The 24,614-nt window shown below is 33.1% G+C and overlaps 1 protein-coding gene and 1 long non-coding RNA gene across 2 annotated transcripts; one reads left to right on the top strand and one right to left on the bottom strand.

Moving 5' to 3' along the window:
• The first annotated feature begins 13,885 nt into the window (after positions 1–13,885).
• On the top strand, positions 13,886–17,819 carry LOC111998651 (inorganic phosphate transporter 1-4). Its single transcript, XM_024030745.2, is given in 10 exon segments — positions 13,886–14,034; positions 15,927–16,383; positions 16,386–16,754; positions 16,757–16,815; positions 16,818–16,882; positions 16,884–17,110; positions 17,113–17,325; positions 17,328–17,402; positions 17,405–17,458; positions 17,461–17,819. Coding segments are annotated over 9 exon segments (1,602 nt in total). The 5' UTR covers positions 13,886–14,034; positions 15,927–15,986; the 3' UTR covers positions 17,604–17,819.
• Positions 17,820–19,011: 1,192 nt separating this feature from the next.
• On the bottom strand, positions 19,012–20,129 carry LOC136069938 (uncharacterized). The gene is made up of 2 exons (XR_010631136.1): positions 19,719–20,129; positions 19,012–19,329 (listed from the first exon to the last, which is right to left on the bottom strand). It is a non-coding gene; the product is annotated as an uncharacterized LOC136069938 (long non-coding RNA).
• Between the last annotated feature and the right edge of the window lie 4,485 nt (positions 20,130–24,614).

The following is a 24,614-nucleotide window of genomic DNA, read 5'->3' as shown; positions in this document are numbered from 1 at the left end:
TATGTGTGTGGGTGCATTTTTAGCTCCAAGCTAAGGGTGTCCTTGTAGCCTTTGGCTTTAATTTGATGTCCCACATCAAAGAGAACTCCCCCCATTTTCTGCCTTATAGGCTGAAGGAGTAGTGTATTAATAATTCCAACACATAGTGCACATATTGGGTTCACGTACTCAGCATGCACTTGTGCATAATCACTTCTCTTATAGAGAAGGACGGATGGAAAGGGAGGCCCCCATTGCCTTCTCTATCATCATCCACACACACACACACACACACATCACATGTTGTTGCGCAGGGTGGTTGAAACCATTGCTTCCATTCCACGACGATTGGGGGGTGTCATTACCTCCAATCAATCAACTAGTTGCCAAAATTATAGAATTTTGACAATAAAATGCAAAATCTGGCATATTGCCTTTAAAAATATACCACTAGAACCAGAGGGGGTGCCAAAGGGGGCCATGGCCCCCCTAGTTTTTGAAAATTTCCATTAAGTTTCGTTTACATTTGGTAATAAATCTAAAAATTACACAAAAATGTATTTACCAACCCCCCTTAAGAAAATTTTTCTTGCTCCGCCACTGACTATAACAACTTACAAGGCATGTTTTGTTCACGACTTACCAACTTAAAGCTAAAACCTAACATAATGAAATCTTTGTCTAGATCTCAAAATTGACTTTTTTTTAATTCCATATGCCAAAAACTTTAGTTAGCACTCAAATAGTGAAAATTAGTAATGATATCAAAATTAGGTATTATCCTTATGATATGCATCATGAGGTGCACCAACACATTCCCCACACGTAACTGAATTTTGAAATCCATTTTTTGGTTCAACACCTTTGCCCACTCAATTAGCTTAGGAACCCTTAGAAAAATCCTTAGTTAATTAGGTAATAAAATAAATTAGATATGGGTGACCAATCACAACTTAAAAACCAATGGTTGTCAGCTACTTCTAAAATATGAACAAATTGCCTCACTCATACACACATCACCCAAGTCTACACTAGTTACACACTTTGCGCACATTGCCAAGAACTCTTACATGGTGGGGGTCAGGCTTCAAGATCCGTCAAATGCGAAAAAAATAAATAAAGAAAGAAAATGTAGAGATAAAGAGAAAGAGAGTTCACACACAATTAACATTTTTTTTTTTGGAGAGAGTTTTAATTTATGGTACAACCACCAGAGACTTTACCAGTTGAGCTAATTAGAATCCACCACACATAATTAGCATGGTTTGACCTTAAAAATCTATATTAATAGCAAAAAGCCCTTTACCACTACATATTTACTATTGTTTATTATAATGAATCAATTATCCATACAAGAAAATGACACCATGGAGTCCAAGGACACTGAGACACAGTCAACAAAATTAGCATTTCATGTGTAGGAAAATTAAACTTTATTTTTATGATTTATGATGATTTGCCAAACGCCCCTTTACATCCCGAGTTTGAAAATCACACAGACGCTGCGACTCGATGGCGTTTGAAAAGTGAAAGTATTTCTATTCTCCAAATGCTATGACGTTCCCATGTTAGACTGTAGTAAATGGTATCTTCTGTTTTTGTTTTCTTTATTTTCTTTATTTATTTTTCGTTCTCCATCCTCGAAAATGGCTGGTTCGTATAAACATTACGGAATACGGAAAGCCAATGGATTCATTATTTTAAACCTTTAATTTATATTACATTTTTTGTTGCTATTTACCCACTACATATCTTTTTATATTATTATTATTATTTTTTTCCTAAATAGAATAAAGTTGGTAAAAATGCAATAAATAATTGTGATAGTGTGAATAAGGCTATAAATTGAACTTCACAAAAAGGCCTTAAGAGAAACTAATTATTGGGTTATAACCGTGTCGATGCCAACTATTGTATATAATGAAAGAAAAAAAAAAAAATTTATTTGTAGGGACATTGGGCCCCAAAGCCCATTATTTATGCATATAATAGACCTAAGGCCCAAGCCGAGGACTGAAGGCATCCGAGGGGTAGTAAATGCTGTCACAAGAACCCATGTTGGCAAATGGAGAAGTCAGTTTAGATTATAACGTCCTAGGGGATTGTGCTAAGGAGGAGAGACTCCTCTACTAACCGAGGCCGAGGTCTGTAGAGGTGGTCTACCGTCTAGGAGAACATCACATAAACACTCAGCTAATACGGATAAACACTATGGGAGTTCAAGACAGGAAAGTGTCCTAAAATATCAAAAGAGAAAATTGCTACCTCCGCATTAAATACATAGCAGCTAACTCCCTGGCCATTTAATGTGGAGGTGATACCTGAACAGTGGATTTCAGTCTTATAGCTATTACATGAAGACTTATGGGAGGTATTGATGGGACAAGTATTAACACCAACCATCTAGCATGCACGTGGAAGGTAGGGATAAAAAGGAAAGACAGTATAAAGGAAGGAGGGGGCAACGAGACTAGGGATCAAAAAATCAGAAAAGAAATACTGTAGCAATCTAGAACCAGACTTGTAACCATATTTAAGAGCATTATATAAGAACTAGTCTCCTTAGACATTGCCGAGGACATTTTTTCTTCAGTCTAAACTTGTTTATCTTCACTCTTTTGTCACCAACCTACTTAACTTGTTGTTCGATTAACTAAAACCTAGTTTTCTAGCCCATTTCTCTACAAATTCATTGTTTTGGGCTTTTTGGGCCTAAGTCCATTCATATTTTGGGTTAGGAATTCAAATTTGATCCTTACATTATTAATAATAATATATAACTACTAACAATCTTGGAATCTCACCTTGTCTCTAGTTATGTAAGCATCCTTATTTTATGTTGTTTAGTTCTCAAATTTTTTTTTTTTGTGTGATAATTTGATAGTTAATGAAGGAAGCAGATTTGAATTCTAGACGTTTTTCTTGAAAGTACAAGTGAATTTGGTTACAATTTTTTACTTTTTAGTTTGTGCTTTTTGCCTCAACTATATTTCAAATAATCTAATTTTCATCTTTTTGAAAATAAGTTAGATTTTATTTTTTTTGTTTCACATTATGCAAATAAGCTGTTCTCAAATGAATTACAACTTTACAAGGTTCTTGGCAATTTCTTAAGTTTTAAAGTAGGCATGATTTTGATTATGCAAATAAGTTGTTCCCAAATAAATTACAACTTTACACGGTTCTTGGCAATTTCTTAAGTTTTAAAGTAGGCAGATTTTGATGTTTCGGATCATAATTTAAATGGTTTTGTTTAGATAAATTAATTTAGGTTGCCATGCAAACACGTTCATTATCAATCAAACACACGTGAACGTTTAATTAATGTCTTAAAGAAACAGGGAGCAATATGGATAAAGCTAAAAATAATAATTTAATAATCATATTTGTATCTTTAAAAAAAAATAAAAAAAATCATCATATATTTAAGTTTAACGTGACATTACCATCGCACAACTTTGGTGCGGTGGTCACTTCACAAATATAAGTGCTTGTGGAGTGTGGGAGCAAAAGTCGAGATTCAAGTCTCTAGGAGGGAGGTTCACACACATATATACTTAGATTAAGGTATGATAAAAATTATATCTTGTAAAAAAAAAAAAAAATTTAACGTGAATTTGAACTCGACAAAATATATGGATAATTAAGTAAGGTTTAATTGATTTGGTAGCTTTGACTTAATTAGCAGCTGGCTTTGTTCCGATTATTAATATGTTAAATAAGTACCATCTTCCTCTATTATTGCCCTCTAATCTCTTCTCTATTATTTTCTCAAAAAAAAAAAAAAAAAAATCTCTTCTCTATTATAAACAGGTATAGCACATGTGAATCCTATAATATCAGCCGTATTACTTTCATTAGTTAGTACAGATTTATTGATGCATTGACAAGCTTCTGTACGTACTATTGAATGAGTTTAAGATAACTTAATGATGTGTAGCTTCATAATTGCCTTTTGAGCAATTCAATGTCAAACCAACCTAACTAATTAGTCGTTTTTTTTTTTTTTTTTAGATGGGAATGGATTGAATAGTGGAATCCCCACCACATCCCAGTCCCAAATCCTATCCCTTACGCAAACTCAATGGGATAAATGACTGAAACCTATATCCACTTGCAGATTTTGACAGTCAAAAGCATACCGACCAAAAATACTTGGTTTACAAAGGAGACAAATGTATATCCCAAACAAAAAATAATAATATATGAAAACAACTTTTGTGACAAAACTTGCGACTGTAAATGATGGGAAAAAAAAATTTGTGGGTTTATATGAAAATGATGATTTACTAACAGTGGCAGCTCTAAATTTTTTTTCTAGGAGGGTCAATAGTGTATTGAGTTAGGATTTTGTTGTAGAAGAGTAAAAAATAAAATGAATAATTTATATATATATATATATATACAATTGTCATATTGTGGGGCAGAAAGTCAGGCAGCCTGGCCCACTTCAAACCAGGCCCAGAGGCCCATGCGAGGATGCATGTGGGGTCCGAGGATAAAAGTACATGTCCAGCCCCCAAGAAAGGTCCGAGGATGACCCCGTCCTCGACATCCGAGACCTTAGAAGTACACAAGCACCACACTACCAAGGGGGGTCTTCTTGAATATCCAAGGAGGAAAGGGCAAGTGCCACGCGTCGACAACAGGAGCACGGTGGAAGAGCAAGTCTAAAGGCGAGCTGTCACCTCCACATTAAATGCCCACAACTAACGTCCTGCCGCATTAATGAAGAGGGGATTACAGAACAGTGTTGCCTTGGTTGCCGCAACCCACAGGAAGAATGGGAAGGTGGCTGATGGGACAGTACTGGGGGCATGGTACAATCCAACGCTATGAGCTGGCCAAGGAAACTACCACGCGTGGTCATTGCACCCCTTACTAGGGCCTAGTTCTTGACCCCGCTCTCTACAAATTAATTGCAGGGCTAGCTGAGCTTGGGTCCACTCCCGTAACACACAGGGAGGCCTAAACCTGGTCCCTACACATATAATATACAATAATCTAACATAATATTCTAAATAGTATATGATACAACTATACTGCACAATAGTCTAAAAAAATTATCAATAGTTTAAAGATTGGTAAGAAAACAACAATTGAATGCATAAATAAATATAAATAAATAATTAATCATAATATTTTTCAAATTAATAATAATTTATTATAATCATATGTAATATCAATTAAATAAAAATATATGATAAAGAAGAATAGTAACACACTTAAGAGTAGGTTTGGGAGTAAACGTGAAACTAAGGAAAAAAAAAATAGTAACTTATATAAGATTTTGCTTTTGAAGTATATAGATTTTTAACAACACGTATAGTTATTTTCTTGGAATTGGAGCAAGCACTAAAAAACTTTTTGGATTCGAAAAACTGAAGATCACTTATCAAATTACATGATTTGACAAAAAGAAAACATAGAAGGGAGAAAGAGGGAATGAGAAAATAATCATAAATGTAAACATAGATTAGTTGGTTGTACAAGTGTAATTTTTTGCTGATGAAGAAGAAAATTGCAGGAAAAAATAATTTCATTTTACCATCAACAGTAAAGTAAGCGAGAATCTAGAGAGAATGTTAATTTATTTTTATTTTTTTAATAAAGGAGTAATTTTAAGAGTAGTGCTACTAACACAATATTTATGTAATAAAATCTAAGTGGTAAGTTGTTAAACGTATGTAAAAAAATGATAGAGGTGACAATTTTTTGAAGGACTTAATGAATCACAGTTACCCGTGTTATTATATTATTATGACAAAGTAAACGATAGTAGAAGACCTAGATAACAATAATTACTTGTCGTCTAAGCATATTTTACTTTCTTGGTCTAGGACTTGTGGACGGAAAGGTACAAACACATGGCAATTTGCTGGAGGGTTTAATAAATGGAAGTCAACCAGCAAAGTCGAGATGTGCGCAGTCTCACATGGAGTACGATGGTCAACGGACAAGGCTATGAATGTTAACAAGTTGTTGGGTACTGATCAAAGTTGAACAAACCATTAGGATTTTGAGACAGGTTGGGTTAGTCGCTGTAAGGGGGGAAAATTAATAGGTTAGTCAACGGCTATAGAAAAGCATGACAATGGCCATAGAAAAGCATGAAAATTGCTTATACAACTTTGGCCAAAAAAAATCAAACCTAAATAATTTACAGGACTAAACTGCCACAACGAAGCTCACATATTTTGACAAAGAACTAAAGTTATAGAAGAAAATCTCTGTCATGATTAAGTTCATGGAATATATATATATATATATATAGGGTCTGGTTAATGTGTGCTCTTAGAGCACATATTAAATCATCTATTTTTGGAAAGATTTTCTCGAAAATTGAAAAAGTTATCAATATTTTTTCAATTTCTAAGAAAAACTTTTTCAAAAATGAAAAATAATGTGTGCCCTACGGGCACACATTAACAAAATCCATATGTGTATGATGCTGTGTTGATGACGAAAACAAATTTTTTATTTTACTTATAATGTCTTATTTTACATTCCACCAATCACAACTTTTTTTTTTTACTTTTCTTATTAAAAAACTAAAGTTTAAAATAAATAAATAAAATTCATGTTGTATTATAATTAGTAAAGCATAAAGTAGAACACAAATAGTGGGGTAGGTGATTTCTATTCACTTGATGACATTCTACTATTCTTTAATAAAAATCTTCTGTACATAGTACTTTTTGTGTTTCATTTTATGCTCCACCAATTATAAGTTGTCACATAATCATTTTTTTTTCCTTATAAAATAATCAAATTTTAAAATGAAAAAAAAAAAAAGTTAAATACATGCTAAGTTATGATTGGTACTAAAGTATAAAGTGAAATGTAAAAAGTGAAACAAATGATTTCTTTTTGATAGGAAGATGATTTTTGTTCTTATGTGAGGTTTGTTTAGGATACATTTCGGCTATAACTCCACTCAAATTTTTTTTTTTTTTGAGACTTAGAAATCCACCTTGGATTAAATTTTTTTTCCTATATATATCTTTCATTTTTGCAAAATTTCAATAAAATCAGAGATTAATAGCTATGTCATTTATCAAATGTTTAAATTTCAACATTCTTTAGTATAAAATTATACATAAAAATCAAGTTTATAGATCGAATAGTAAATAACATCCAATTGTCACAAAAATTTGATATACGTGTTAAAAACATAAAGAACATGTAATCAAATGATTAAATTTTCAAAATATGTAACAATGTTAATTTTTTTTTAGTGGGAGTTGTAGCCACTGGCTAGAACCAAGTTTATAGCCAAATTTTGTCTGTCTACTTATGGGTGTGATCATTCTCTGTTAATTTATTTTTAAATAAGTAAAATAAAATTTATAACATCCACTCTAGATAATTTTCTTTATCATGAGGTCAAAAGACTCAAAACATCTTTCTTGTTATGTATAGATGGAATCTGAAAACAAATTCTTTTACTTGATAACAAAAGACTTTAGCAATGCATAATTATTCACTACTCTTAGAATTGAGAACCACTATCTTATGTTTATTGGGGGAAAAATCATGACAGAAAAATATACGGTTAATGGCCAATAATTTAATAGCTGGCGTGTTGAATTGACATGTAAAACATCATTTTAATTTGACAATTAAGCTAATTGGGTGATCATTTCGAACTGTTTAAAGAACTATAAGAGAGCATCATTCAAAAAAAAAAAAAAAATTCAAGTTGTTATCTTGATAGAATTTGGTATTCCCTTAAGTCCGACTAAGGTTTGGTATATCTATTTTTAATAACTTATTCCCCCTAATGGTTAGACTATACAATAGATAATCCTTCCTTTCCCTCGTATTTTTTATTTTTTTATTTTTTGGGGTAAAAACTTTCCCTTATATCTCACCCATGATATGAGTGGAATTTGATTCTAAGTTTTTACTATGACACAAAAAACTCACCAATTAACCAACTTGTACCCTTTATAAAATAGAAAAATAAAATAAAAACTCATATATATATATATATATATATTTTCCCTTTATTTTAATATTAAGCATCCTAGGATGGACCTCTAAACGTGCTACACACACATGACTAAAATAAACTCTCTCTCTCTCTCTCTCTCTCTCTCTCTCTCTCTCTCTCCCCTATTGGCCAGGTTTAAAAAAATAAATTATAAATATAATAGAATTTTAACCTATAATGTCTATTTTATGATGATTGTTTTTATCATTGTGAGAGACTGCAAACTTCATGTGCTCTCAAAAAAAAGATTTGGGTGCCTTTTAAGGGCACCTTTCTTTTTGGGTAAGTAGTGTGGAGTCATCACTTATTTTTTATACTAAAATAAGAAAAAAAATTAAATACAACTTTACATGACTGAATTGTTCCATTCTCATTAATTGAATAAAAAAATACAAACTTGATAAATTGAATATTACAAGGCTTTGGGTCCTAGTTACAAACTATCCAAAAATAAAAACAAAGATAAAGCCTAGGTCTACCTATCCAAAGACACTAAATTCAGAGGCTAGGTTACAAAATGGGAAGGTCTTAGGCACTCATTCCGCCAAGACAAAGTTAGGTCTTCTAGACTCTCATGACCAATGTACCCCTTTATGCATGATGTGAATAATACATTGCATACATGAGACACTTAACCAAACTAAGTAACATAAATCTATTTATGAATGTGTCCTCTTCTTTTAAGAAAATTCAGATCTGTTTTTGTGTTTTAAAAATCTCAAATCTGCATCTAAGGAAGATACCATATCTGTTTTTTTTTTATGTGAAATAAAATAAAACATGATTTTTAGAGGAGGACAACACTCATGAAATAAACCTACGCTACTTGCATTAAACAAAACAAACAAGACATCACTACTTATGAATCAAACAAACGAAACATCGCTTCTTATGACTTTCCTTTTTTATTTCAAAATCTGCTACATTTAAAAAAAAAAAAAAATCCGATCTGTCTAAGGAAGATACAAATCAATTTTCATGTTAAAAAAATTCAGATCTACATCTAATCTAAGGAAGATACATATCAGTTTATATGTTAAAAAAAATTCAAATCTGCATCTAAGGAAGACACAGTTCTGTTTTTGTGTTTTAAAATCTCAAATCTGCATCTAAGGAAGACACAAATCTATTTTTGTGTTTTAAAAATCTCAAATCCGCATCAAAGGAAAATGCAGATTTGTTTTTAGTCTTGAAAAAAAGATTTGTTAATGAGCAGATTTTTGAAACTCAAAAGGAAATCATGACAACAAAAGCATTAAGAACATATTTCAACAAAAATATTAACAACACATGGCATGAACATTAGAATTTGAAACTAAAAGAATATCTACATTATGCATCAAAATAAAAGATAACAGAAAAAAAAAAAAAAAAAAAAAAAAAAAAAAAAAAAAAAAAAAAAAAAAAAAAAAAAAAAAAAAAAAAAAAAAAAAAAAAAAAAAAAAAAAAAAAAAAAAAAAAAAAAAAAAAAAAAAAACCACCTCTTGCATGGATGTACTCTTCTTATTGAGGGAATATTTTAGGGTTCAAAGAAAGTTATTCAATTATCTTTGAAACCTAAAATACCTTGCTTACAAAAAGGAAATTCTTAAGGTTAGAGCCTCCAGAATATCTTTAACGTAAGAGAGAAAATAATAGAAAGGGAAGTCAAAAAGAGGGGAAATCAGAGAGCACCAAAAAGTATGCTGAATTTTGAGTGGCCTCCCCCCTATTTATAAAGGTTGGAATGCTGAAAAAATAAGCAAAAAATGTATGGGGGAAAGTCCTAAAAAAAAGGAGATTTGGATAAGAGTAAACTGATTTTTCAGATCAGAACAAGTTTCAGTATTTTTTGATTCTCTACAACTTTACCAAAAATAGCTCAGCTTGAATTTTGAGTTCTACTATGCCAAAAGTCCCTTGAAACATGAATTTGAAATTTGTTACTTGATTAGCATGTTTTTGAAGTGTTTTCCAACTCTAAAACTGTATTTGGACGAATTTCAAAATTATTTTCACGATAAACCTCATTCCAAAATGATAATTAGGATTCTTAAAATAATTATTTTGAATATAATTATCCTAAAAGCCTAATTATCTACAGCCTTTAAATATTATCAGCTTTTTTGTTTTAATTCTATGCAACAAATCCCACTTCAAGAAAAATACTCCACCAATCACATAAATTCATTTAATTAATTTTAATCATTAATCAATCAAAATTAATTTCAATTAATCACACGTGATTGACTTCACCCCATACAATGCATGCAGACCATGAAAACTTGATCTCATGATATCTTTCAATCCAATGGTACGATTTGGAAATCCGGCATACCGTCACAACCGTTAGAATCTTAAGATCATTTTTATGATATGCAATGAATGAATTAATGAATTTAATGAAATCATGAATTTTGGGTATATGATTGGTCATTCTAGTCTTCTTTCTTGATTAAATTATGGGTGCAAAGTCAAGTATCTACAATCATTGGGTCAAAACTTAAGAGACTTGGGAGTTGAATAAGAGATCTAGGGTTCAATCTCTGCTCTATACCAAAAACTTATTAGTGTTTTGATCTATTGATAAAGAGCTATCATTAGGAGCAGATGTCATAAGTTGAAATTCTTTCTTCAAAAAACAGGTCAAGACTTAAGATACTAATCAATTTTTTGTGTAAATGGGATTTAAATGAGTGAGTTCTAATTAACTCAACTAGTAAAGTCTCTAATATTTGAATAAGAGATTTAGGGTTCAATCCCCGCATATACCAAAAACCAATTGGCATCCCCCCTATTTATAAAGGTTGGAATGCTGAAAAAATAAGCAAAAAACGTATGGGAAAAGTTTTAAAAAAAAAGGAGATTTGGATAAGAGTAAGCTGATTTTTTAGATCAGAACAAGCTTCAGTATTTTTTGATTCTCTACAACTTTACCAGAAATAGCCCAGTCTGAATTTTGAGTTCTACTATGCCAAAAGTCCCTTGAAACATGAATATGAAATTTGTTACTTGATTAGCATGTTTTTGAAGTGTTTTCCAACTCTAAAACTGTATTTGGACAAATTTTAAAATTATTTTCATGATAAACCTCATTCCAAAGTGATAATTAGGATTCCTAAAATAATTATTTTGAATATAATTATCTAAAAGACTAATTATCTATAGCTTTTAAATATTATCAGCTTATTTGTTTTAATTCTATGCAACAAATGCCACTTTAAGAAAAATACTCCACCAATCACATAAATTCATTTAATTAATTTTAATCATTAACTAATCAAAATTAATTTCAATTAATCACACGTGATCGGTTTCACCCCATACAATGCATGCAAACCATGAAAACTTGATCTCATGATATCTTTCAATCCAATGGTACGATTTGAAAATCCGACATATCGTCACGACCGTTAGAATCTCAAGATCATTTTTATGATATGCAATGAATGAATTAATGAAAGTAATGAAATCATGAATTTTGAGTATATGATTGGTCATTCTAGTCATCTTTCTTGATTAAATTATGGGTGCAAAGTAAAATGTCTACAATCATCGGGTCAAAACTTAAGAGACTTTGGAGTTGAATAAGAGATCTAGGGTTCAATCTCTGCCCTACACTAAAAACTTATTGGTGTTTTGATCTATTGATAAAGAGCTATCATTAGGAGCAAATGTCATAAGTTGAAAATTTTTCTCCAAAAAACAGGTCAAGACTTAAGATACTAATCAATTTTTTGTGTAAATGGGATTTAAATGAGTGGGTTCTTGTTAACTCAACTAGTAAAGTCTTTAATGGTTGAATAAGAGATTTAGGGTTCAATCCCTGCATATACCAAAAACCAATTGGTGTCTTATTCGATGATAAATAGCTATTACTAGGAGTAGACGTCATAGGTTGAAACTCTTTAAAAAAAAAAAAAAAAAGGATTTAAACCACAATTCTTTTATCCTACGACAAAAGACTTTATGAGTTAAACTAAATCGCTTGAGAATTTAGGAGTTTGTTGTCTTGAAATTCAGCTATATGTAATGTTTAAATTCAAATTGTTCCTTTTTTAAAATCCAAAAGACGTCCTAATTTATTGTTGATCCCTTTGATAATTAGTATAAGCTTTCACACACACACAAATGAAGAATGGTGGCTAAACAATCGTTTTCATGGAGCCAATTCCTAGGGCTTCAACAATGGACGGACATTGTAGCTTTCATACCATGTACCAATATGCCATTGACTTGCGTACATTGATGGAATAATGCCGTATAGACTTCTTCAAATTCAATTCGCAATATCCAATATGGTATTGCTTAGAAGTCTGGTATTGCCCTGTGAAAGCTTTCTAACGATTTTTAGAACATATATTGAAACGAACCCCTTTTGTTGTCAAATCTGAAAGTACTAAATTGTTATGCTTAATTGCTTAGCCCCAAAGAAAATTCGAAATTTCTAACCAAAAAAATTTCTTTTGTGCTAACCATAGCTTGTCTTAGTGGCTAACCTAGTTTGCAGTTCAAAATCTCTTTCCCTTAAACCTTCAAGAATTTTGTACAAGAGGAGATACCAATTAATCTACAAGACCTTTGTCTAATTTACAATTTTTAATTGAGATTAAATTCATTCTATTTTTAAACCATCCATTAGAATCTTGGCAAAATTTTAAATAAAAAAAATATTAAAAACTATCATAATGACCTATTAATAAATACAATAATTATTAAGTTTCTTATGTAGACACAAAATTTAAAAGATTATAATTATTAAATTTTATTGCTAGACAAAAAATAATAATAAATATTTTGTTAAATTTTCCAGTGCATTGTGCAGACTTTTGAGTAATTTATAGTCTAAACAGCATTAATAGGTAATTATAAGAATATCCTAATTTGTTTATGAGAATATCTTAAGATCTAATTATTTTTTGGGAATATTCTTTCTTTTTCTTTTTTGTTGAGAAAAGAATATACTAATATATACTAAAACATCCTAACTTAAGCTGGAATGCTGCTATTTACTAACCCATTGGGGCATTGTGTTGCTTTACTTTCCTTACTAGCACACGGGAAAAAGAAGGCTTTCCTCGAAATTACATTCCACTATGTCTATGCGCTGCGCAGCCAATTCATGTAACACGCCCACGCTTTGGACTCCAAGTTTGACATCGTTTGAGTTTTACTGCTGACTTAGAAAGAATGAAAAAGGCAAATGTTAGTGGAGGACACAAGAACTCCTATGTTGGGACCAGCCTTTAAGTAAAAAAATCAACCCCCCTAATTATGATTTCACTAATAAATTATTATTAGTAATTAACCAATAAAAAACCAAAACCAAAAACAAATACTAATAAGATAATTAATGTGTAAAACTAACCAAAGTAAAAGTAATTCTTCTCCTTAAACTACTACCACAACTTTTATTACAATTTGTGAAGTGATTTACTGTGAGTGATAAACAACTAATTTTACATGGATTCATTACTTTTTGTCTATGACACAATCAAAAATTGCGACAAATCAAACAGTAATACTTGTTACACACAAGTTGTTATATACAGTTTTACACAACTCATTTTTGAACTGAAACCATAACTTGAAATCATCATGTTCATATTTAAAATTGTAACTTTAAGTTATGATATAGTTTTAAAAATCAGATCAAAGTGGTTGATTCAACTACAAACCAGACTTTTAATAGTTTGTATGTAATAAACACAACGCTAACCATAAAAGTTATATAAACATGCTCTCTCAAATAAAATAAAATAAAAATAAAAAAGCAAGTATGCAACGAAGAGAGAGGAAATGCGGCGTATGTATTAATTTGACCAAAAAGAGGGAAAGAAAAAAAAAAGGAGTGTGTATGCTGGTGATTACTGATTGGAAGGTTATTGGAACTGTGCATTTGACGTTTTGGTATAAATATAAGGTTGCGCCTTCTCGTTTTCTCACCATCTCAAATATTCTCTTTCGCATCCTTGCTCTGCTCACTTGCTTGCTCTCTTTACAACAAACACACCTTTTCTCTCTCTCAGTTTTCCACTCTTTCTTTGCTTCGGATTCTCAGATACATAGAAAATCTTCAGGTCAGTATTCTGTGTCCAAACATCCTATGATTCTTCTTTTCTTGGATATATGTTTTTGCTAATAACTTTTCCTGAATACGTAAATGTCTCCTGTAACAACATTTTATGTTGGTTTGTTTTTTCTTGTCCTAATGTCAATACTCAATACTATAGCTTTTTTTATAATCTAAAAAAATATAAATAAAAAAAAATAAAAAAAAAATAAAAAACCTTGAAAAATGTGACAGTTATAAAACTAGAATTTTTGAAGTAATCAAAGAACATGTTTCTTAATCATTAATATCGACAAACTATGGCTTTATCTTTTGGTGAGAAAGGGGATATCTTTTTGTGTCCAATGAAAAGTTTAAGGTAAATGATTGACACCCATTTTTAAAAAATAAATAAAAAGAAAGGTAAGCGATAATATGTTTTCTCTAACTCATTCATTTAAGTGATTTTCTTTTCATGGTTTTGACGTGCACATAACAATTATTAGCAAGATTAACGGGTCGAAATTTTGTTATTTGAACTAACGTTGGGTGTTAATCTTTCGGATTATAATCTACCTGATTTTCTTTTGAATGTTAGTCATTTTTAGCTTTACTCTGTTAATTTAAAATTTACACAGCCAAGGATCATGTAAAGCAATTAATTTTCCAGAAAGAATCTTCACTATATGCTTCAACATGTCTGAAAGTTGAGACCTTCCTTGTAGCTTAACCAATTCTACCCTCATTTCCAATTTCATCAATAGGGCTTTAATTATTTATAGAAGTCGAAGTTTTTTTCCAGTGTCTTATCTTTCTAAACGGATATATATATATATATATATTTTTTTTTTTGTTTATATTTATACTTTAAAATCTTACCTTGAAATTTTTAATCTTTTTTTCAGTGTCTTAATCTTTATTTATGTTGTTGGTTTGCGACCACTCTCATATTTTTACCTTTTACACAAAAATTAGTGCTACCTAGTTTTTACTTTTTGGTTCTTATATTAAATGTATAATTATATATTGTTTGGTAGATTTCTGTTGAATCTACAAGTCATGATGGTTCCGTGTGCTTCTTTTATGTGGGGTTGATAAGTATGTATGTGATTATCACGAGAGAGAGAGAGAGAGAGAGAGTGATTTCATAGGATTTACCTTCTTTTTTTCTTTTACTTTCCTGTAGTAATGGAGGTTTAACTCTAGAGAGAGAGAGAGACTGATTCATAAGACTTTTACGGCCATAAGCTTTTTTTTTTTTTTTAAAGCTTTCCTGCAGTGATGGAGGTATGAACTGTTCCACCGCAGATAACATTTCTTGTAGCTTCATCTTCTTGAGCCTTTTCATTTGCATAATGAGTCATTTTCTGTTATGTTTTATTTAATTTTTCTGGATGAAGCTTGCTAATTATCTGAGCTTAATGGCCCTCTAAATTTCCAAAAGAGGGGAAGAAAAAGTGGAGCAGTTGGACCTACTCTTCACGTGTTGTTTGACTAATAATACCAATTTATTCTACTTTGACAAGTCCAGTATTACATAATTTTTTTTCCTTTTCAAAATTGTCCAGATACAAGATCTTGAAGATTCAAAACGATTCTTTTCTCAAGCTGAGAACCATAAGAGATTTCTTTTTCAACATCTTCGTCATCATAATTTAAATAATCTTATGCAATGTTTTTATATTCTTCTAGGTTGTATTTATATATATCTTGTTGACCCTTAATTGTTGGGTCTTGGAATCTTAAATCAAAATTAAAACATAAGGTAATTAATGATATAATTCAATATGATTAACTAAAATAAAACCTTCCCTAGATAAGAATTTAATAAATCAGTTTGGTTGAATTCTTTCTAGTTTTGTTAAAAGATCTCATAATTTGGTGGTCACTCATGAACTTACCCTTCTTCAATTTTTGCAGAGAAGCACGCTTGTGAGAAACAGAGTGAAGAGTTTTAAAGATTTTGAGTGACCAAACACCATGGCCAAGGACAATTTACAGGTGCTAAATGCGCTTGATGTAGCAAAAACACAATGGTATCATTTTACTGCAATCATCATTGCTGGAATGGGCTTCTTCACCGATGCATATGATCTATTTTGCATCTCTCTTGTGACAAAGTTGCTTGGCCGCATATACTACCATGTTGATGGAGCAGAAAAGCCCGGCACGTTGCCTCCCAATGTCTCAGCTGCTGTTAATGGTGTAGCATTCTGTGGAACTCTAGCTGGTCAGCTTTTCTTCGGGTGGCTTGGAGATAAGATGGGCCGGAAGCGAGTCTATGGTATGACTCTCATGCTCATGGTTATATGCTCCGTTGCTTCAGGTCTTTCCTTCGGCCACAATGCAAAATCTGTCATGGCAACACTTTGCTTCTTCCGTTCTGGCTTGGTTTTGGTATTGGTGGTGACTACCCACTTTCTGCCACCATCATGTCCGAATATGCTAATAAAAAGACTCGTGGTGCCTTCATTGCTGCAGTCTTTGCTATGCAGGGCTTTGGAATTATGGCTGGTGGTATATTTGCTATTATTATTTCATCTGCATTTAAGGCCAGGTTTGACGCTCCAGCCTATGAGGATGATCCACTTGGCTCAACTGTTTCACAAGCAGATTTTGTTTGGAGGATTATTCTAATGGTTGGAGCACTTCCTGCTGCACTCACCTATTACTGGAGGATGAAGATGCCTGAAACAGCCCGTTACACAGCCCTTGTTGCCAAGAATGCAAAACAGGCTGCATCTGATATGTCAAGGTCCTTCAGGTTGACCTTGAAGCAGAACAACAAAAGGTAGAACAAATAACTGAAAAAAAGCCAATGCATTTGGTTTGTTCTCAAGGGAGTTTCTTCGTCGCCATGGACTTCACTGCTTGGGACAACAACACATGGTTCTTGCTTGACATTGCATTTTACAGCCAAAATCTGTTCCAAAAGGATATTTTCAGTGCAATTGGATGGATTCCTCCTGCAAAGACCATGAATGCCATCGAGGAGGTTTATAGAATTGCAAGGGCACAAACACTGATTGCTTTGTGCAGTACTGTCCCAGGGTACTGGTTTACAGTGGCTTTCATTGACAAGATAGGAAGGTTTGCTATCCAACTGATGGTTTCTTCTTCATGACAGTGTTTATGTTTGCCCTGGCCATTCCATACAACCACTGGACTCATAAGGATAACCGCATTGGATTTGTGATGATGTATTCGTTAACTTTCTTCTTTGCAAATTTCGGGCCAAATGCCACCACATTTGTTGTGCCAGCTGAGATTTTCCCAGCTAGATTGAGGTCTACTTGCCACGGCATATCAGCAGCATCTGGAAACTTGGGGCTATGGTTGGTGCATTTGGGTTTTTGTATTTGGCTCAAAGCCAGGACAAGACCAAAACAGATGCTGGTACCCTGCTGGAATTGGAGTGAAGAATTCACTCCTTGTGTTGGGTGGAATCAACTTCTTGGAATTTTGTTTACTTTCTTGGTGCCTGAATCGAAAGGTAAATCTTTGGAGGAGATGTCTAGGGAGAATGAGGATGAAAATGGAGGTCTGGAATTGGAACAAACATCTTCTTTTAATAGCAGGACAGTTCCTGTTTATTAGGTTGGCTCAGTGAGCAATTGCTCTCCATTAAACCCTCCCTACATTTTCATTGAGAGAAGAACGATTGTTATATTTTGTTCTTCTTCTTGTCCGTAAGCAGTTCTTAGAATAAGTCATTCACATCTTGGCAAGAGGCGTCAACTGCGTCATTTTCTTGTACTTATTGTAGTTTGTTCTTTTGCTTAATCTTGCATAACATAAGAACTTTTCTTTGTTTTTCTTGCCATATAAAAAATAAATAAATAAATAAAAAATAAAAAAATGAATAATTTCTTACCAGAGGGCTATCTCCTGCATTTTTTTTTTTTTTTTTTTCACTTAGATATGGAGAATAGATAATATGTCCTGCATAGTCTGAAAGCATTTCAGGTGCTTGTTGATGGATCAACTAATAGGCTCCATTTGTGATTAAACAACATCAATAGGTCAAAAGGGTGGAAAAAAGCTGTACAATTTATCCAAAGCATAGGTAGATGATCAAGCCTTATTAAGAGATTATTTAAATCTCTCATTCTCACTCTCACTCTCACTCTCACTCTCCCTCTCCCTGTTGGGGCTGAACTCACTCCATAAATAAAGAAGAAAAAACAATGTTGACAATTGATAAATCAATACTACGATTTCCAATTTCTAAACCATATTTCATATTCTATGGATTAGGTGTGTAATTATTTTCCTAGCGTTTTCTTTTCTACAATCTTGACTTTGAACCTTGACATCTGCTCAAAACTACTCCACTTGGACAAAAGTAAACAACTTTTTTGGTAGTTGGTTTACGACTCAAGCTCACAGTCAAACTGAAGACTTCTAAGAAGCTGATGTAAACACAATAAGTTCTTTTCTTCTCCTTGTTTTAAAAGATTTATTTGATTCGTTCATATTGGTCCTCATTTGCCTCAAGGAGACAGGTTTGTTTCTCTTTTATTCTTTTTCTTCTATTTTTTAAAGCAAAAGAATTATATTTAATTGCTGCTGCCAGGATCAACAAATTTTATAACATCTTAGAAAAGATTATGCTCAAACTCACTACAACTCTAAACAAAGTTATTGTAACAATGTTACGAGATTTTGTTGTACCATGTATTTTTCTTGATGAAATTAAAATTTTGTATCTTAATTTTAATGGTTGAGAGCATTCCCATCCGGCTTTGTATACCAAAAGTTTATGACAAATATGGGTAAACTTTCCCTAAACCGATTTGCATTAGTTTCAACAATTTGTAGACCAAATTAATTTATAAACAATACCTCAGTACAGTACCCGTAGTGAGATGTTATTCATCAATACATCCCACATCACCGTGACTGTAATTAATAATAATAATAATTATTATTATTATATAAGTGATATTTGCAATATTCAATAAAATGAGTATTCCATTAAAAAAAAAACTAAAAACATCGAGAATTGATGATGATAATTAAATAATAGATAATTCATGGAGAAAAAATTGAAAGAGACAGCACATTGAAAGATACAACAAAAGAAATTAGGACTTAACACATGTACATCCCAATTAATAACAACCTACCTTTTATATTTTACATAATTATTTTTTCAAAACACTCGCATCAAACAACTACTCTAAGCTACATTTCATTAAAATACAATTTTTTTACCAATTTTTTATTATTCTCTTGATACTATTTCTTTCCCAGTTTTTTATTATCCTTCTTCCTCAACCAAAAGCTACCGCCCCCATCAACAAAAATTTCCAGCAGATTCCTATCAAAAGAAAAAAATAATTCCAGCAGATTAATTAAAGCCAAACAAGCATGAAAATCCCAGGCAAAGCTACACCAAAACAAAATATCAGTATCCAAAGTTTTCTTTAACAAATTAAAATTTTCTTAGAAATCAAACATAAGCAAGAAATAAAAAAATTAAAAAAAATTAAAACAAACCCACAAACTTGATAAAATTAAATTCTGATCCTACTGCTGCTAGTAGCCAAGTTTATCATTGACCCTCAACAAACCCCCAAACTTCTCAAATATCAAATACCCATACCCAAATCTAAACCAAAACAGAAACCCAAAACAAATCCATTGATCTCACCCAAACTTCAACTTTAACCACAAAAATAATTCGCACAACCACAAAGCCTATCTCACCGGATCAATAACACAACCATGAAACACAAACGCCATGGAGAAAATCAAAGAAGCCTCCTCTGTCCTTCTAAATCTTGATTTAAGTTCATTCACAACCATCAAAAGAAGCCGATCTAGGTACAGAGATGGATGGGCACAGAGTGATTGTTGTTTAGACGAAGAGGGAGAGTGAGATGAAGAAGGAAGAGACTTGGGTGAGAGCTGGGTGAGACCCGATATGGCAGAGAACGAAAATGATGAGGAAAAAGAGGAGGAGAGATACCTGTTTAAGAGAGAGAAAAAGTGACTAAATAAGATAATAATATAAAAATAGGATATTAATAAAATAATGGTTTACAAAGCTATGGTAAGATCGTAATGCAAATGGTATATGTTGGTATTATCTAGCATCCATGCATCAAAAAAGCCCATTATTACCTGGCCTTTTACTTGTAAAGAAATTTACAATTGTTCTACTGTATCATCATAAATTTGTGTACTGTAAATAGTACATATTGGTATTATTTAACATTCAAGTATCAAAAAGGCCCATTACTCAGCCTTTTATTGATAAAAAAATTTACAATTGTGTTACTATACCATCACAAATTTGTGATGGTACTGTAACTCAATTGTAAAAATAAAATAATCAATTTTATTCGTTATTTCTCTTTACTCTGACTCACTCCTCTCTCTCTCTCTCTTCCAAGACCCTCCTCTCTCTCTCTCTCTCTCTCTCTCTCTCGTTGAAGGCAACAAGTTCAAGGGTTGCCATATCTCTCTCTAGTTGAAGGCATTGGCATGGACCGACATGGGTTGCTCTCTCTCTGTGCGTGGATCGGTGGATTAGCATTGGTAGAAAGTGGCAGTGTGCGTTGAAGGTGGTGGTGTGGGTTGCTCTCTCTCAACGTGAATTGGTGTTTGATGTATTATTTGGGTCGATGGGTGGTGCCGGTGTGGTGAGCGTGGGTAGGTGTGGGTTGTGTCTGGGCTGTCGCGGGTCATCTTAGTCATTGTGGGTCGTCTCATTCTTTGCTTTCTTAGGCAAGATAACCAAAGGTTTGCTCTTTTTGGTGCTTTCAATGATTTTATTGGTAAATCGATTGGTTTATTTGTCTTTGAGAATTGGGTGGTGTGACTGGGAAGCTTGGCTGAATTAGGTGATTTGATTCTATTGGTAAATCAGTTGGTTTCTCATTCTTTGATTTGTCTTTGAGAATTGGGTGGTGTGACTAGAAAGCTCGGTAGTGGAGTTTGGATTTTGGGTTTGTTATGATTTGCTAGGTTGATTTGGGTGGTGCAACAATGGTGGGGTGGTGGTTGTGTTTTTTATGATGGTGGTGGCAATTTGTGTTGTTGATGATTGGCAGGTAGTGGGATGGTTGTGTTAGGTTCTTGGTGTGTTCACAATTCAGAAAGATAGAGGGAGGAAGAGAGACAAAAATTAGAGAAAGGAGAGAGATGGTATTGGATTGTATATTTTATTGTGTAAATATATTATTTTAATGTGTTGGGATGTTAGGTGTGTTGTAAGATTGTATGGTATAATAGATAAAATAGCTTTTGAGGTGGTAAAATGAGATTTTTTTTTAAGAATCCGGATGCTAATACTCTAACCATTGTCAGGGGCAGAAAAGTTTTCCCTCTAACAAATGAGTTTGTTGTTGAGTTGGGGGCCTAACCCGAAACTTGACAATGGGCTTGAAGCACAACCCAAAGGCTATCAGTGAAACTTTTGAGAGATTTGCCTTTTTTATGCTTGGGCCTAGGTTAGGACTAGCAAGGATTATGGGAAGGCCCAAAACATTTCCTATAGCAAACATGTCAGCATAACATAAAAGCCCACTATAATAAAGAAATAGCCTAGCAGTAAAATATTCCAACCATAAAATAAGTCAGAACTTAATAAACTTCTAACCGTTAGTTATTTCTGAACGGTTTTAGACCCCTTAAACCAACCAGATTAACCTAGTTAATTAGCCAAGTGATTAACTTAGTCAAATTATGCAAATCTAGGTTATCACAATCAAACAATCATATCAAGAATATAAAGCAGTGGAAAAATAACTAACACAAGATATGATGACCCAGGAAACCACAAGGTAAAAACCTGGGAAGGATTTGACCTAGCTATCTTCAAGACAAACTTGAATCCACTATCTTGAAAGAATCGAAGTTCATACAAAAGGACTTACAAGCTCCCCGCTTGACTTCCTAATGCTACCCACCAATAGAACTTACTGACACGACCACGTGCAAGTTCCAAATCCACGGACTCCTTCTTTTTGGATTCTCCACAAGATACAAGCACCCGCACTTGTTATTCTTTAAGTTTCAATGGCAGCAACTGAGTTGATCATCAAGATGTTGAAGTAATCTCTACCTTGAAAACCCTAAGTTTATGTGAAGGAAAACTCCTTAAAGATCTCACAAGAGATTCACACAAACCGCAAAGTATGAGCAACAATATAACCAAAGCAACTCTCAAAAACGTGGCTAGGGTTTTGTTTTATACCTAGAGCAAAAACAGAAAACTCAAAACGTTTAATGAGATAGGGCTAAGTTGAAAATTCTGAGAAAAATATTCTGGCCGACTTTCGATCGATCGAGTCTAACTTTCGATCGATCAAGCCAGACCGAAATGCACCAATGCATTTGCAGTCTTTTGATTCCAACTTTACATAAATTAAACAACTTTGAGCAAGCCTAAACAAGACTAAACATATTGTTTTGATCATGGTTTGCCAACATTACACATTAGAGTTCTAAATACATCAAATTCTAAGTCTTTAGAACCTAACAAACTCCCCATTTGGCAATCCATGACAAAACACAACTTAAAAGCTCAAAGTTTACAAATAAAAGCCCTTTTTAAAAATAATGCTCATAAATACAAATTCAATCCTAACTACTATCCATCAGTTGCAAGTGTAGACCGCAGCTCAATTGAATCAACCTGTATATTCCTGAAATACTCAACAAACGCATAAACGCATGTGTGACAGAAAACAGTAAATAAATAGATATGACATTCTTGTATGGTCCACACAACACATAATAAAGACATATATCAATGAATAACTCATAAATATAAATCAATATGTAGTGAACACAAGAAACAAGAATCATGTATATCAAAAACAATGTAACTCCCCCTATCATGAATAGCCCCAAAAAAATGATATACAAAGTGAAACACCTAGATACAATCTAATATCTCCACTAGTTCCGCAAAACAAAAGAAATACTCCCCCTAACTACAAAAACTCCTCTATAGTATCAAAACTCTACTCCCCCTTTTTATGACAGAATGCCAAAGGACAATCAAATGCCATCATCAAAAGGAGGTGGTAAGTGTGAACGAAGATGCGCTAAGTCGGCTCGCAAAGCACGAATCTCATCAAGCAAGTCCACCAAAATCTGACCATGAGCTACCTGAACGGTTATGATAGTCTCCAAGATACGACATATATCAAAGTCATCCGAAGGAGGTGGAGGAACATCAGCAGCAGCAGCATCACTAACAGGATCAGGAACATCCTTACCGGCAGGACCTGTAGAAGAAGAAGGAGGAGGTGTGCTACCAGAAGGCTCAGACCTAGGGTGTTTAGAGCCAACTCGAAAATGAGCAGCCCTCTGTCTAAGAAAAGACGCACCTATAGGAGCAATAACATGTACGGGCTCAGAAGAAGGGAAACCACCAAGATCAAGATATAACAAAATCCTATGAATAAAAATAGGATGGACAAGAGCATAAGGGGAAGATGAACTTCTATAAACTTTGTTCAAAGAATGAAAAAACAAATGAGAAAAATTGATAGGAGCATCAGTAACAAGAGCATACAAAAAGACACACCGCTCGAGAGGAATGGTGTGAAGATGAGAAATAGGCCAAATAGAGTGACAAGCTATCCTAAAGAAGAGATAGTGCAACTCAGTTAGCTCAGCAGTGGTGATCCGAGGAACAGAACCCCACTAGATAGAAGACCCAATGATGTAAGACATGACATCACTCAAAAGAGGAGACTCATCATAAAGGTAGACAGGGTGTTGGACCAAAGGTACCCCTAGAGCATCAGCCATTACTGTAGGAGTAATGGTGTACTCTACACCTCGTATCCAACTCTTTACCAAAGTGTTGGAATCATAGACGCGGATAGAGATGTTCGAAAAGAACTCTCTAATCAGGGTAGCTAGAGGAGGAGGATCAGAAATATCCAATAGATGTAACCAGCCCCGACGCTCAAAATTTACTCTAATGGCAGGATCAAGCTCATCTAACACAACAGAATGCTCAGTCCAAATCTTTCTCTTAAGGTTTAGTTTCTCAAAAATCTCTTGGTTTTTCTCACTTGAAAACCTTCACGGTCAAAAGAAGGTGGGGGAGGAGAAGGTGAGGGAATAGACTTTTGAGCTCTAGTCTTCCTAGGCATAGTGCTAAGGAAAGAACAAAGACACAAAGGTAGAACCAAAAGAACACAAACCAAGGGCAGACTGCAAGTTAGCACAAAAACATATAGAACAAAAATCTATATGATGCATGAACAATTTCAATGTCATGATGCATGTTCTAATGCAGTAAACTAAGTTCAATTTCACAAAATTTGCTTGAGCATAGAGTTTCTAACAAAAACCCCAAAATTGAAAACCACTTGTTAAGATTTTTTTAAAAAAATTTGACTAATTGATCATCACATATGTTAGAAAACAGATCAGAATGATAAATTTCATCAAAACAACAAGCCAATTTCATCAAATTTAACCCAATTGAACAAAATTCCCAATTCAGATCAATTTCAAACCCTAGAATTTCCAATTTTCACAAATCACAAAATTGATCAAATTAAATCATCAACAGCAAGTTTATATCATATCTCAACAAAAACCCAATGATCAATTTCACTTAAAAAGGGTTGA

Source organism: Quercus suber, unplaced genomic scaffold (genome assembly GCF_002906115.3).
Source record: "Quercus suber isolate HL8 unplaced genomic scaffold, Cork oak 2.0 scaffold_198, whole genome shotgun sequence".
Taxonomy (NCBI): domain Eukaryota; kingdom Viridiplantae; phylum Streptophyta; class Magnoliopsida; order Fagales; family Fagaceae; genus Quercus; species Quercus suber.
Note: the sequence above shows the minus strand (reverse complement) of the source record. Positions and strands in the feature narration are given on the sequence as shown.